Genomic DNA, 15692 nt, shown 5'->3' on the forward strand with positions numbered 1-15692 from the left:
CAATATCAACCTTCTGTTTCTCTATGTCCCTTCTGACAGAGGAATGAATCAATACATAGGTGTACTGTCAAATTATTCTGACAATGTTTTGTTATCTTTTCCTTATTTATTCTTTTTAGGGTTGGGGGTTTTTTCACACGTGTCTGAGGTTTTTGATTGAGTGGTTCAGTTTTTCTTAGGTTTTTTGTTGGTTTTGTTTTGGCTTTTTGGACAAAAAAAGAACGCCTTACTTTTGACTCACTGCTGATGTTTCTTAAGCCTGAGCCCCAAAAAATTACAGTACTATTACAGCAGTTCAAAGGCCAGTGGGTAGCAGATGTTAGATCATTATTCCTAAAAAATTCATCATAACTGCTTACAATGAATCCACTTACAATACTTTTTCTCCAAAAAACTCAACTTCTGATGATTTCATTACATATCAACCAGGCTTTTTGTACTACACAGTTTTCAAGTCAGGTGCAATTAGATCCTAACAGTTTTACTGTAGTAATAAACTAGTATGGAAGTGAAGTCATAAATAGGAAAATTGTTGTGCCTAGTTCATGAGAATGAAGTGAAAACTATATGGAAACAACTACCTGGGAGCAAGAAAAAAGATTTTTAATCATAGGTTTGCTTTTACATACTCTGAGATACTCCTCTAAATTGTGGATAGTGACTGGTGTATCTTTTCCCCCTTTCTTCAGCTCTATATTTGGAAACCCAGGAAGTGTGAAGTCCAGCCCTAGATCTTCCACTGAGCAGCCATTCATAGTCAGAGCCTCCAATGCATACTGTAGACTTTCTTTGGTCTAAAAAAGTGGAAGTGAAAACCAATGAGAACAATTAATTCAAATAATTCAATATTCAAGAGTTATGACTTCTAAAGCAGCTTTGACTAATCAGACATTTCTGTAAGAGTATGACCATTAAAACTGTTACAGCTCTCCTTGCTTTCCTTCTGGAGTTTTCATGCATGCAAATCAACAGAAACCAGATAAGCTTAGTGGAAAAACTGGAAAGATCAAAGGCATACACAGTTTTATCTAGCAGTTTTGGAATTATGTTGTATGTCAGAAGGCAATCTAGAAAATACAATTGCAAGAAAAGGAAATGTGAAATATGCTATGGCTCAGAGGCTATTTTTTCCTTAGAACAGTTAATGGCATTCACACTTGACACGCATACTGACATTTTTCAGCTTTCATCCACCGGATTTCAGGTTTTTCAAATTCTTTGGAAATTGAAAGCCGTGACCAAGGAGAGAGAGTGAGACAATGAAGTAAAGAGGAGCAAAGACACACAAGCTTGCAATACTTTCACTAGTAACAAAGCAGATGTATTAAATTGTTACTTCCTGCCATCTATTAACACTGGATGCCAGAAAAAGCTTGTGTGCCAAAGACCTTTTATCACTGGTGCCACAGTGAACTGTGGTATTTTCAGCTAAGAGTAGATATGCTTGAAAAATTAATGTACATCTGAAAGAGCCTTTATGCTCATGCATGATGACAGTTCAGGTCAGTTCTGCTCTTCAGTGACAAAAAAATAAAAAATCCTACATATAAAAGGCACTTCTATGAAAATTTGAAACTTTAATCAAATCAACTAGTAAAAAAACCAAACCTGACTGTTCAAGAAGCAAGGATAGACTGTTTTCCCTCTGTTACTTAAGTTGGTTAGTTTTTTTAAAGTGAACCAAAAGAGAAGTCAGGCAAACATCTGGCAGTTTTAGACATCTCTAGACTACATTTAATCAGACAGAAGAATCCCATAATGAATTTCTCATGCTAGACTTTTCAAAAAGACTGTTTTGTAATTATTAGCCACTGATCTGGTAACTTTAAAACTACTCTGTGTGAGAACAAAGTAATTATCACTATTACAATCAGTTTCAAGCCCTATGATACATTCTGAATTACTGCTATTTCATACAGTCCAAACATGTAAAGATGCACTCTTCCATTCTTAGGGTTACTTTCCCACCTGAGTTTTATCCTGTTCAAGCCTTTTCTTTTGTCTTACAATATCTTCAAGGTGATATATTGATTTGGCTACTACTGGATCAATACTGAACAAGTCGTGCGATGTCAATGAAGTTTCCTGTCGCAGCATCCACTTATAAAACGGAAGTCCAAGAGGAAGGTCCACCTGGAAACCAAAGCATGGAACTGTTTAGTATTGAACTGTTTTCCTAAAGTGTATCTTTTACTACTTCATCTCTCGACCAGATCTCCAACACTATCTCACAGTTCTGGCACACACCAAAACACCATGCCCGCGTGTTCTTGCCTCAGAAATTTACAGTCAGGAAAACCCAAGTGACTGCCCAGTCACAAAGCAATCAGCAACTGGAGTAACAATGAGCCCGAAACATTCTTGAAAGAAGACTGGAAAGATATTGCAACACGTAGCAGATAATGGCTTTTCCTTTCCATTTTATGGTCTCAAAAGCCACGGTCAAGACCTTCAACATGTATTACCCTTTTCCCCTATAAAAGTTCAGCAGCATGCTCATCCTCCTCCCTGCCCCACCTCAGACTGCCCTTACTTCTAGAGCTGAAAGTAATACCATTTAACTCTTAATACTTTTATCCCTCAACAGTCAGAACTCGTATTTTAATGTGACCCCTTCAGAACAGATTTTCTATTTTATTCTCACCAGTCTGAAGTCCATGATTGCCTTGGCCATTAGTTTTCCCAGAAAGCGGAACTTCATTTTAACTTTCGCAATGTGAGCTGGCTTGGCTGTTCTACCAAAAGGAAGTGCAAAAAGGCCTTGAAGGTTATGAATGTACTTGGTACCTTCCTGGCTTCCTGTTGAGGAAGAAAGAAGGAAATAGGAAAGAGTTCAGTATTTACACTGCTAGTTTCTTTCAAGATACAAATAGTATTCAGATAACCTTAACCCAAGCTTCTTACTGAAAAAAAACAAAGAACAACCAACTACACACAAAAACCCCACAAAGATCCACACACTATCATCAGGCACATTATCTACCACAGTTTGAGGTACTCTTTACATAACTAAAATCAACTTAGAATCAATTCAGTATTAATCAATATTTATAGATTAAGTGGTAGAGCAATTACCTTTTGGGTTGGCTAAAGTCACTTCTTCTCCCCTCCAAAGGCCTAAGTCTGCTCTCTGTAGTTCCTGAGATACAAGTGCATAGAACTCTAGTGTAGGGCCTAGGCCTGTGCCAACCTTCAGGGGATGGAGGGTGAGGGGAGAGGAGGGGGAAGGAGACAGACAAGTCCGTTAGGTCAGTTTGAATGTAAAAATCTTTACTTTGTTTGAGAAATATTATACATTATTTGCTATAAAATAGACTGCATGGCAAAAAGCATCTAGGGAACCTAACTACAGGAACATTTACACATGACAGAGGCAGCCTGGAAAGATGACACAGCAGAGGAAGTAACAGTGGAGTAAAAGTATTAACCACCTAATGATCATATTATAGAGGAAACACACACAGCTGTTTGCTTAAGAGTTAGGAAAAAAATGAGCTCTGCTGACCACAACTGATTATGAAACTTAGATCAGAAAGAGCTTCTCCTAGCAGCTAAAAATCACAACCAAGCAGATCAGGGATAATTAAAGGATAAAATTCTTTAGCACCAGCAATGTGCAAGACAAAGGGCCTGACCAAGCCATTATAAGAGAGCTGTAGCTATTTGTATGAATCTTCAGTAAAAAGGGGTTAAATTAGAGTGCATTGATATTACTTACTTCATTCTCATACTGGATTTCCAACATGGCTCTTGAACTGCCTAGATCCTGCATCACAGATTCTGCCTGTTTCAACAGCTCATCTCTGTTCACAGTGCGCTACACATAAGAGAAGTTTTATGCAATGAAATTATGGCTTGAAGTTACCACAGGTAAAAATCAGTTATACACATTTTTCCACCTCAGGCAATAGCTCCATGGATCAGTTCAACAATATGTAAGCTTATGCTTTGATATAATAATTCTTGCTTCTATATGAAAACTGTTTAGAAAGAACGTGTTCAATATAAAATGAAAAAGCAATGCCTTACATTTATAAGTACAACTTCAGTATAACTAATAGGTACTATTCTTGCCAAGAATATGACAACAGGACTATCATATAGCAAAGTATTGTCATGTCACATTATATACCTCAAACTAACATGTAGAGAAGAAAATAAGAGTAAAGATGCTGAAACTCAAACAAAAACCCCAACAGCACTGGGATTCCTACATGTAGGCAGCTATACACTTTTGGAACTCGATTCTCCTGCTGCTCCTCCCCACAGGTGTTCAAGATCATATAGCATATATAGCAGATCTTATATTAAGATAATCTATCTCCAGATTCAAGGCAGATATCCAAGACTCCCTCAAATTTAACAGAGTCACAGCTTCGTTTTATTACGTTGTGACATGTTATTTACCTTCTCCAAATACAAGGACAGTATTTTTGTTTATTAAGGGTCTAAATCCCACTACTTGAATTCTGAGAATCAAACAAAAATAGAGGTCTACAAGCCAGTATGTGGAAATGCCACTAATGCTGCCTAAAATATTAGTGCTTTTAGAGTTAAACCCTCATGCCCTCATGTGGCCAGCACGGAGAACACACTGTGCCTTCTGCTGAGGGACTGCAGGAACAAAACCCACCTCCCCTTCTTCACTATACCACCAAAACATCAAGTTCCACGAATTAGCCTTGCTCACAATGACATCCCTAAAGACAATATAAAAATAAATAGATCCTTCATTCCATTTGAAACAAGATGTACTTACTTTTTTCCTGTCCAGCCGTGGTGCCACTCTGCTATCCTGAGAATCTGACTGATTGATCTCTGGATTGGTATCCAGCAGCCTTTGCATGGCTCGATCACGATCAAAGGCCGTTACATAAAACAGCATTTGGCGGGTATCAAATGGGAAGAAAAATGGGCTGTGAAGAGCATTGGATTAGTCAGCTGTGCTCCAAGCAGCATCTCTGACTAGCATTTGGTTTAAAACACAACAGAAATGTAGTATGCCCTAAATTAGCCTTTATTACACACTGTGGTGAAAGCAGCCTCCAAAGGAAGCCTTCCAGAACACGCTTCAGTTTTAGTTACAATGCTTAGGAGCAAGAGTTTTGGGAAATGCAATATGAATGAGACAAAAAATTCCAGAGACTTTTGACTCTTCTTGAAAAGTAACTCAAAATACTTGAATGTCTTGGCTGTGCAAAGTTCACATCAGAAAATAAAATTCCTTGATCACTACAATACTACAATCAATAAATCTAACAGATTGAAGATTTAAGCTCAAGCTCCCTCTTTGGCAGCAGAAAGAAATGAGAACCTGCCTAGAGCAGCACCACTATTCTACCTTCCACCATTTGCAAAAAATATTCTAAATAATATCTGAAAGACCACCAGAGAAACTTCTTGTTTTAACTTATCACTTCCACTATTCTCCAAGGCATGTGTATGTTAATAGTGTGATCCTCTGTTGGCATTAAGTGAAAAAGCAGTTTTACTGAACAAATAATGCTACAGATGTTTAAGAATATACATTAGTGCTCATCATGTTATCTGGAACATTTATGAAGCAAGTTAGACATCTTATTTTTAAAATGAAAAGCCAAAGAGTTTCTCTGAGTATGTATTTCCACAGTGACAACCAGTATTGCTGCAATTAACACATTTGAAAAACCCAAGAATGTCAACTCTGTTTTCTTATTTTTTAAAGTGCAACAGCTGTACAGCTTGTATCAAGCTACTATGAAGTACTACGTATATAGCTTCATAAAAATTTAATTCTTTTACCAGTATCATTTATAGAAGTAACTTCCTCTGTATCATACTCTACCAAGATTAATACAGTAATATGGTAAGAATGCTATTAAGCAGTTTAACAGGAGAAAGAACATCACATGAATAATCAAAATATCAATGGAAAACCTTCAGATTGCTCAGCAATTCCTGTAAGAAGTTGTCCAAACTCTGCACATAGTCTACCCCTCAGAATGTGATTTAAACTATGCAATGTAGGTGTAAACATCCATCCAAGTGTTACTGTGTAACTTGGCAAGACTTCTGGGACTACGTTTTGCACTCTCAAGAGTCCTGTAAGGATGATGCACTGTGCTGCCCAGCCAAGATCCCTCTGAACTGGAGTTAGACACACAACACAGCAAATGGCCCATACCATGTTTTCCCAAGCTCTGTCAGCCAAGTCGGGATGTTTCCTGTCATAATTACCAAAGGATCCTGAAGCTGCCTGTTTGCTTTTGCTGTCAGTTTACTGTTGATAAACTCTGAGGTTGGAATTATCTCCTTGCAGACTGCATTCTGTGTTAAATAAAAGCAATGTATTTCTAGTTAGAGAAGTGCTGAAAAAAATAGCATGTCTTTGTTAAAAAAGATTTTTAATGCTTATTTGCTTATGATGGAAAGTAAAAAAACTTCTACTGCCGTTTTGTTCATCCAGAGTCTCAGACATGAAAGAAGGACTGAGTATATGTTTACTACTAATTTCCTTTTCAGGAATAATGTTGGTCTTTAAAATTAAGGACAAAGCATGGATATTGTGGTCAACACAATATAAAGAAAGTATGACTGACTTTAAGAATATACAGCCTTCATCTTCTCAGAAGTTAGAGAAGCATGTAGGGAAAGATGGCAGTATTTGCATTATTCCGTCTTCTTGAGGGCTAGTGAACAGGGGGAAAAGGTTATTTAAAATGTTACAGATGGTTCTGTTTTGAACCGAGTATCAAAGTGATTTATGAAGTGCTCTACTCACATCATACAAGTAATACCAGTATCGACTGATAGCATGTAAAACTCTCAAAAGAAGAATAACATCTAATGAGGGGTCTTCAAATGTTATATTTTCAGGTGGAGTAGATATGAGGTAAATTTCCAGAGGATTTAACACCGAAGGGCATACACCATCTAGCAGGAAAAACCAACATGTTAGCAAAACAATTAAATTAGAAGTTTTCCCAAGATTTAATTGTTAGGAGCCTAGGCAGTATTAGTCATGGTATTCACTTAACTACAACAGCTCAGTTAAACAACTCAGTAAATATCTTACTTTCAGTTTTAATATACAGCTAAAAAAATATGCTGACTATTTTTATACTTTGCCTGCTTCGAAAGAAACTCCACAGTCCCAGTAAACACTGTGAAAGTTCTGAAAGGGCTCAGAGATTGAAATCTAACATACAGCAAGGCACCACACTCACCATGCCACAATTCATCATGTTTCTTAGAATTTCTAGGGGAGGTTTTTGTGGGAGCAGTTTGTGCTCTTCCTCTTTTACCCCCAACACAGTCCTTATTACCATCTTCATCCTCTCGCACAGGCTTGTACCTAAAAAGTAAACAAAAGTTAAAAGTTTCTGATGTTCTGAAATGCTAACTTACAGGGAAACAAAAGCACTTTTAAAGGTGTTAGTTCTCAGATTTCCTGAACATTACTTGAACGACAGTTAAAAGCAGAAAGACAAGAACACTGCACTGGGATATGATGCAGCCTCTGAAGCAAAGTATTTCACAGGGGAGATAAAACAGGGACCCTTCAGCTGCATGAACTGGAAGGAGAGAAGGTGAATGTATAAACAAAACCCCAAAGTGACTGAGGTTAGAGTTGGGGTTAGATTGAATTTTGGTGGTTTTTGATTGTTGTTTTATGGGGTTCTATTTGCTTGCTTTTTTCTTTAGCACATTTAAATGTTAAAAAGAAAGAGATGTTCAGCATAGTCATGTGCCAATGTTTCTTGCAAAGTAAAGCCAAAGAATATATTCACTTTCACAGCAATCAACTGGGAAAAGGAGTATGAAGTTGACATTAGTTGCATACTGTGCATTCTCTACTGTTTGTGGTTAGTTCGTAACACTAAGAATGGTTTCTCGCCATCTAGAAGGTGTCATTTAAAATTCCCCATTTCTTGTTCACCAGCTTTACTCAGGAGCTAGAAAAAACATTAGGAGCTAGCAATGAATTCTTACTAAGTTTCAAGTATCTCAAGCACATCTGGAAATTCAAAGCTCTACAGTTTTTGAGGGGATAAAAAAGAAGACAGCTATATCCCAAATTTCTTGATGTATATACATTTAGTAAACTGGAGAAGTTATACCTGGATTTCTCAAGGCAACTTACCAAATGGTGTGCGTTTTTGTCCAAATCCCAGCTCTTCCCAGTGGGTTGCTTTCATCATCTGTAGACTCCCTCTCCTCCTCAGCTTGTAAACTGTACTGCCTGACTGCTTGGTACACAGTCATATTGTATGGCAGCAAGTGATCTCCAATGTAAAACTGCAATCTATGTCTCACATTCCCTGAATTTAAGAACTGAGCAGCCTGGAAAAAAAAGAAAAAAAAAAACCCCACACAAGTTAGAAAACTCGTTGCATAGCTTTTCTTTAAGGCCCTCCACACACTGCACCCTCCCACACTCCCAGAGCAAAAGCTTACCAAAGATTCATCTATTTCTTCATCTGACCCATCATCATCACTGTCTTCATCATCTTCTCTAACTCTTCCATAGCCTGAGGCAAGAGAGAAGAAAGACATCCTCACTCACTTTTTGTCATGAAAGATAATGCTTTGTACTCTGACTGTTATAACTGATGCATTTTGGAACTGTTTTAGAAGTTAAAAACAGTAAGATTCAAAACTGCTAGAACAAATTGCAGTATCAACACCCGGCATCAAAACTGCCAAGCTACAGCCAATGTGACAGTAAAGCAGTAATACTTTTGTCAGTATTTTGACTGAACTGTTTACCACAGGAAACAGTTTGTCCCAGAAAAAGAAGTTTCTCTACAGCTTTAATCTCCTCCCTTGTGAGCAAGGTATCTTCACAGGTACCTTCCATTTGTCCTCAGCATAATTCTCACAGCTTTTTACAGACTCTACACTAACAGCAGGAACTATTCCAGAAAGGAAGACACAGGTGACTGCATAATATATAAATACCTCTAACTACAAGGTATCTTTCAATGGCTTGTACCAAAGCCAGAGGATCGATCTTCACAGGTCCACCTTTCCACTGTTTCACATTAGCACAGTCTGGATGTCTTTGCAGTTGGCATTTTAATTGATGTGTATTGAAGAATTTTAAAGCTTGGGATCCTCTGTTAAGAGAAAAACTCAAAATAATTTGTGAAAAAAGTTGCTACACAAAGAATCTAATAACCATAATTGCATTAAAATGCAGTAAAATAGGCTTACACATGCATTTACGATTTTACTTGTTCGGCGCATTATCTGTCAGACTATCTCTCTAAAAATAAGCTGCTATGGTTTGGGATAAATAGATTAAAAGTTTCCTTCTACAAGAACATCAGAATCCAAATCCAGAAGCTACATGAATTGAGACAAAGCCCAGCCTGGGTATGTAGCACACTGGCCTATACTGAGCACCTTTGAAATCTGAAGTAGTTAAGTGGTCAGCTGATGGCACAGGGGATTTACAGTTGTGTTTACATGCAGTGCAATAAGGCTCAGAAATGGGCATGGAAAATGCCAGTACTCATTTAAGCAGGTTTTTTTCAATAAAGACCTAAAGAGAAAACCTGAAAGCTCCTGTTTTTTCCCTTGCCAAGAACAGCTTATATATACATTCCACCTCATCAAACTACCAATACTCAAGCTAGCTGGTTTTATTCAACAAGCCTCTTATCTTGGGCTGCTTCTATTTCCAGGTGCTAGGAAAAGACTACCAAAACTTAATGCCTCAAAATCCTCATTGACATAATCCACAGTAAAACTTGTAGTCAAACAATGCTACAGCACTGCCTTCCCATGTTTCATTTTCTATCAAAAAGAACAGCAGGACTTTGCTCCTATCATTAGCAGCTTTTTCATTTTGGTAGTTACGCCACCTTTTACAAAAATAATATACGTAAGGAAGCAATGTGAGATTACAGAGCATATGCTATTTGCAAAAGCCAGTATAGAGACACTAACTTCTTCTAATAAGGAATCTGTGTACTACATTAATTCCCACTCATTTTAAGTTTCACAAAAAAACAAGTTCTGATTTTAATGTTACTTAGATTAATGCTATAGTGTGAGGCTCCAATACATCAAGTTAAATGGATGTTGTGTCACCATTAATGAAAAAAAACCATCTCCACACTACCTTACTACCTGAGACACAGAAGACCTTTGACATTTCTAACTTTTCTTTAAAGTTGTCAAAAATTCATTTTCAGTGTTCCTCCTCTCATGCTGAGTTTTTAGCCAGCACCCAAAAGTACTTTAAAAACTTATACACAACTGTACTCAAACAGATTCACTGTTATATAATAAAGATTAGTGTTGATTTACTGAAGTATAGAAAAGAAATTGTAGAAACAGGTCTTTAGTCACTTAGATTTGTTACTTAAAACACAACTACCAAGCTAGATTCCAAATTTATTCTGTATCTTAAGACTCAGAGCAGGTCTACAGCTATTTTAAACTCTATTGACAGCCAAGACTTATCACTTAATCCACTATCATCCTAGAGAACAGAACCTATATGAATAACGAAGTTGAGCACTGCAATACACTCTCTGCAATTTAATTACTCTGCTAAAAGACATTAGTGTCCAAGCAATAAATAAATTGTTTCTTTCTAGTGTTTGTTACATGGGGATAAGGAAGACATTTGGATTTTTAAAGGCTAAATAAATTTAGAGATTGCATTTAAAGTTTATCTATCACCCCCAATTTAAGGGAGACAAGTTTCAAGATGGTAAGCAAGTATTTAAGTAAAATATTCCATCTTTCATTGACTTTAAAAAACTCAGTGTCATGGCTTTTGTCTTTAACAGGGTCAGAAGTTTCCATTACCTCTTCTTGTAATTGTACTTCTACTTGTACTTGTCCTTTCAGTGTTGTTTGAAATAAGTTTTAGAAAACAGAAGCTTCCAACAAAACTGTTACCTGAGCATTAATCCTTACCTGCTCCCTGTTCCATTTCCACTAGGGAAGTCATGCACTTTAACAGGAAACTGTTCCATCTGACTGAGGCAGTTGTTCATTTTATGGACTAATGCCAACAAAGGTGCATTTTCTAATGGCTCTAATCTTCCAAGGGGCTCTTCTCCAGGAAGCTGGAATACAGGCCAGCCTTTAGTTACTTGCTTGAATTAAACCATCCTAAACAATTTATACATAAATTAAGAATCCTTCCTCACACTGAAAGCAGCAGCAGTATCAGGATGAGTAAATGACACAAGTTTATGAAACCTGTTTCAAAGAATGTACTTTTTCTCCTCTGGTTTCAACTGAATAACCCAAAAGATTTTAAGCATTCACTCTTAACCACGAGCAACAAGCTTTTTGGGAGTTTTAGATATCTACTTTCCTCTCTTCCACTTCAAATTTCTTCCTTTAAAAACAGAACACTAGTTTCTTGCAGTATTTAGTCTGAAGTGATAATATTACTATCCAAACTCTTTCCATATCAACTTCTTAAAAGAAAAAAACTTCTAGGTTGCTCAAGACTCAGATAATTGGCCATTTTGGCATTTTTTCCACTGCTGCACAGAACTTCCTGTAATTTCAGGGTATTCAAAAAAGTTCATTACCTATAAAGACATTGAACAACTTCGACATAAACAAAATATTCTTTCTACATTCCACCTTTAAGATAAGGTGAACACAGAACCTCCCAAAGAGTTTTCTGAGAAAGAAAATTTGAGAGGAAGACAACTAAGAACACCAAAAAAAAAACAAAAAAAACTTACTGGAGAAGAAAAAAATACATGAAGAAATCTTTTCAATCTGATATCCCTGCTAACAGCATCTTTTTCACTTTTAGATGTCAAATAGAGCAGCAGTTGTTTAACAAACCCACTATGCTGGATTTCAAATGAGGAGACGTCAGATTCCGAGACAATGCTACGGATTTCTACAAGGCACTCTGTTCCACCATCCACCTAAAAAACAAGAGATTAAGGGCTTAAGAAATGCTGGTTTTCCTTCTACTGCATGGAACAGCTCTAAAGGGAGGGGCAAAAAAGGAAAAGTCTGGAATGTATGGTAACTCAGGTATGTCTCTGTTCAAGGGAGACATCACAGTCGACATCTACATTTTCTCTACTTTGAGCGACATACAAGGTCCCATTTCTGTCTTCTGCAAGGTAAAGACAAGCTCCAAGCAAGGGTGCTTTCTGCTTTAAAAAAAAAAACCGAACAAAACCCTAACAACTCACTTCAGTGTATGTTTTACGTGACATCTGTGTGGGAGAGAGGAGGAGGGAAAGTTTCATATTTTAACAATTGCTCAAATCAAAGTACAGAACACAGCTCAGCTCTTGTGTGCTGGTTTAGAAGTTCCATGTTTGGACAACCTATAAAAGACCACAACTGTCTGAAAAGCAAGGCTGAAGTTCTTGACATGCTACTGCATTTTCCCCAATCTGTGTTTCTTCCATCATTTTAACAAAATGCTGCTTCCCTCTCCTTCTCCCCTAGTCTCAAAGTTCTTACTACAAATAGTATTGTTCTTTAAGAATAAAGTTGATCCCTGACACTTAACTGCAGAACTTTTGACTTTGAAATAAAATGCCATGCAAATGACACACTGCTAGACTTGTCTTTTATCAGAAGTGGTGTGTGTCACAGCTTACACACTCATTCTAAAAAATTACTCCAAGTCATAATGGCTCATAAGTCAAGGCAAAAAATTACCACCCCCCCTCCCCCCAAGTAAGTTTGCCACTTCTAACCTGGAGGTTGAGTTGTTCAGTTGCAGTGCAAAGTCTCTGTAATACATTTAGTGCAGGATTGCTTCCATCCATGTTTTCAGAGCTAAAGTAATGTTCTACAAATTTATGGGCTTGCTCCTTAATCCAGCCCTTAATTTTTTCTCTGTAAAGAAGCACACAAAAGGCATTTAGCCATACTTAGCATTTGCACACATCAATATTACAAGTAAATACAGCCTGAGTATAATTCTCTCCATGTTAAACAGCAGTCACAGAAAACATTTTGCTTTTACTCCAACACAGTCAAGTACTTTTCTCTACAGAGCACTTCTCTTGTTTTTCTCAGTTCTCCAATTTTTCCCCAACATGCAACTTTAAACTATTCAGATGTTATTCTCTCCACCTTAATTTCTCAATTCTTTTTCCAGAATTTTTTTAACTGTGGTTAAGCTCCAACTTCTTTCTAGCTGCTATTTAATCCCCTGACCATAGTCCACATCATGTTACAAGTATTGCGATATTTCTGTGTGTGTACCTGTTATTGGAAATGGTATCCTTGGAAGCAGCCCTTGCAAGACCACTTACTCCTGCTGTTCGTGCTGGTTCAATATTATTACTGTTGGACTGTGTGCTTAATCTTCCCCATGTTTTAGGATTTAAACTTGCCAAGAAAGAAGATTTAGGAGACTGAGTAGTTGTAGGGCTTTTAGCTGAAGGAAATAAAGACAAAATTTAAGAGAACCAACAGGTTTATTATAGTTAGCTCTTTCTGCAGTTTATAAGTTTACTTTAAAAGGAGATAAAAGCATCATACTTTAAGAATTATTTACCTTGATTGTCTACTTTGTCATCATCTCTTGGAGGGGAGTATTTTGGTCTCCTTGGCCCTCGTTTTGGCAGTCTTTTTCTCTTTAGAACATCACTCAGTCGCCTGTCCAAATTTAAAAACAAAGTTACTTATTTCCATCCATGAATAATATGTTCATGCACACACTCCTCCCTCAGTTTAAGATGCACCTGCCAACTACATCCTTGAGAATTAAAGAACAGGTTCCATCCCATAACAAGGATATTCCCTGCTCTAGGAGCAGGGGCCTCAACTCCCTGTTTGACAGGAGAAGCAGAAAGGGTTTTGCTAGCTGTCATCTTTCTCTAATGAGCAGCCAAATACAGCCAGAAGTGACACTAAACAGAGGTTTCTCATGATTTTCATGCTTTAATTGTGCAAGCATTTGTTTGTCCCTTTGTCTGAATACATTTAAAATGAAAACAAAATTCTACAAATCCCTACTGAATAAACACCAACCAACACTGGATATTTGACATGCCTCCCCTACAAAAGCCCAGAAAACACTTCAACAATTTGTGACATTTATACATGTCAATCACTACACTTCGCAAGTTTGTGTATTTCAATTCTTGTTTAAAGTGACAAATATTTGACCTTTAAAATAAGAGCAACCTAGTAATTTATTCCTACACTGTATTTTAATTCTACAAGTGTTCAAAATCATTGCCTTCCAACAAAACTTAAGGGTATTTTTTTTTGTGCAGTTTCCAGCAGAAAGGAACCATGCCCCAGTTAGATGAGACTACAAACTGTTGCCCTTGACATTCTCCCAAACAGAAAATTATTTGATATAATTATGACCTATGGTCATAATAATTATTATAATTATGACCAGGTCACTGCTTTTTTTCCTCTTTTAAATATTTAATATAAAATGAATCAAAACTACCCATTGAAAAATTCAACACCACTCCAATTTAGTTCTTTAGAGGAAAATACCACAGCGAAATGCAGATGGATAATGTGGGCAGCCCATGTCACTCTAGACCTTTTTTTAAAAAGTAAGATAAAAAACCCCCAAAATCCCACAAGAAAGCACCAAAGCCAGAAGGAACAGATCACTTCTCAGGAAGTGCACTTACCCCTGTGGGCTCAGATCCAAGGAATCCTCCCGGCTGTGCTGTAAGCTGGGAGAGCCCAGATCTGCAGCCGCGTTGCTGGCAACAGTGGCTGTCCCAGTGTTGATGGTGGTAGTGGTTCCCAGCGTTCCTGATCCATTAGTGCATACTTTTGGGGGGCTTGTTAGCAAAGCCTCGGACTCTGCCAAGTTTTTTACTTGGTGCATCACCCCTTTGAGACAGAAGAGATCTTTGTTTGGTGGGTTGCTCTGGGGTAGGGGGAGATGAGGGGGTGGTAGAGATGTGGTGGCAGGAACAACGGTGTTCGAAAATGCTTAACTGAATGTTATTTGAACCTCTGCTTTGACTATGGCAGTATTTGCTCACCCCGCCCACCAATGCTAAGCTTTAAAAGCAGTTCAATCTTTTCTTCAAGGAGTTAACCTACATAGTTTAAAAATTAAAAATTAGAGCAGTATGAACAGTAGCTAAAGAAACCCCAAGCACAAATACCAGTACAAGGACTTCCTGCCAAAGATTCATCATTTTTTTCCACTAAGACTTCCCAGGTAATTTCAGTGAGCCATATTCAGCCTAAGTGAGTTCACTCATATCTAGTAAGCCTGTACAAACTTGCTTCAGATGCTGAAAAAACAAGCTCATCTCCTCCAGAGTCTGGATCAGCTCCTCCCTAGTAATACGAGGACAGCTTGCACAGATCTGCCTTAATTATTCAAGAGCAATATTCAATTTTACAGCTTGGGGAGAGTGGACACATTTAAAATACTAAATAAAGAGGTGAAGAAAAAAAAAAGAAACCACGATTTACCTTCTCTTCTGAAGTAAACACTAAAAATGTCAGGTAACTTTTGCATTAAAATCTCTGCCATCTGCAGGGCTCCAACTACTATCTTAAGGTCTTGACTCGACAGCATGGAGGCAATATGACTAAAACAGATAATTTATTAGAATTAGCTTTGTGGGTTTTTTTAGCTGGGGTTTTCTTTTTAAATCAAGTCAGTTCATCTTGCATACACAGCACTGGAGACTGAAAGCAAACAAATTTCATAGTGCTTTTATAAAAATTCAGTAAAAGGACTGGAATAGTTCTCTTCCTAC

At 37.4% G+C, this 15692-nt stretch overlaps 1 protein-coding gene across 6 annotated transcripts in view; it reads right to left on the bottom strand.

Annotated features, from left to right (window-relative positions):
- TRIP12 (thyroid hormone receptor interactor 12) overlaps positions 1–15692 on the bottom strand; it is a 79445-nt gene that overhangs the window by 6389 nt on the left and 57364 nt on the right. For 4 of the 6 annotated variants that reach the window (XM_040074205.2, XM_040074209.2, XM_040074207.2 and 1 more), the window contains 19 exons: positions 15403–15521; positions 14598–14805; positions 13496–13596; positions 13201–13375; positions 12687–12828; positions 11703–11894; positions 10915–11066; positions 8941–9113; positions 8437–8510; positions 8123–8322; positions 7206–7333; positions 6761–6912; positions 6164–6306; positions 4760–4916; positions 3719–3817; positions 3076–3190; positions 2645–2799; positions 1969–2133; positions 630–794 (listed from right to left, as the gene is read on the bottom strand). In XM_040074205.2, the coding sequence (XP_039930139.1) occupies positions 630–794; positions 1969–2133; positions 2645–2799; positions 3076–3190; positions 3719–3817; positions 4760–4916; positions 6164–6306; positions 6761–6912; positions 7206–7333; positions 8123–8322; positions 8437–8510; positions 8941–9113; positions 10915–11066; positions 11703–11894; positions 12687–12828; positions 13201–13375; positions 13496–13596; positions 14598–14805; positions 15403–15521 (2815 nt within the window). The remainder of the gene's footprint in view (positions 1–629; positions 795–1968; positions 2134–2644; positions 2800–3075; positions 3191–3718; positions 3818–4759; positions 4917–6163; positions 6307–6760; positions 6913–7205; positions 7334–8122; positions 8323–8436; positions 8511–8940; positions 9114–10914; positions 11067–11702; positions 11895–12686; positions 12829–13200; positions 13376–13495; positions 13597–14597; positions 14806–15402; positions 15522–15692) is intronic. The other 2 variants (XM_040074210.2, XM_040074206.2) reach the window with 1 other exon arrangement.

Source organism: Hirundo rustica, chromosome 10 (assembly GCF_015227805.2).
Source record: "Hirundo rustica isolate bHirRus1 chromosome 10, bHirRus1.pri.v3, whole genome shotgun sequence".
In the NCBI taxonomy this organism is placed as follows: Eukaryota; Metazoa; Chordata; class Aves; order Passeriformes; family Hirundinidae; genus Hirundo; species Hirundo rustica.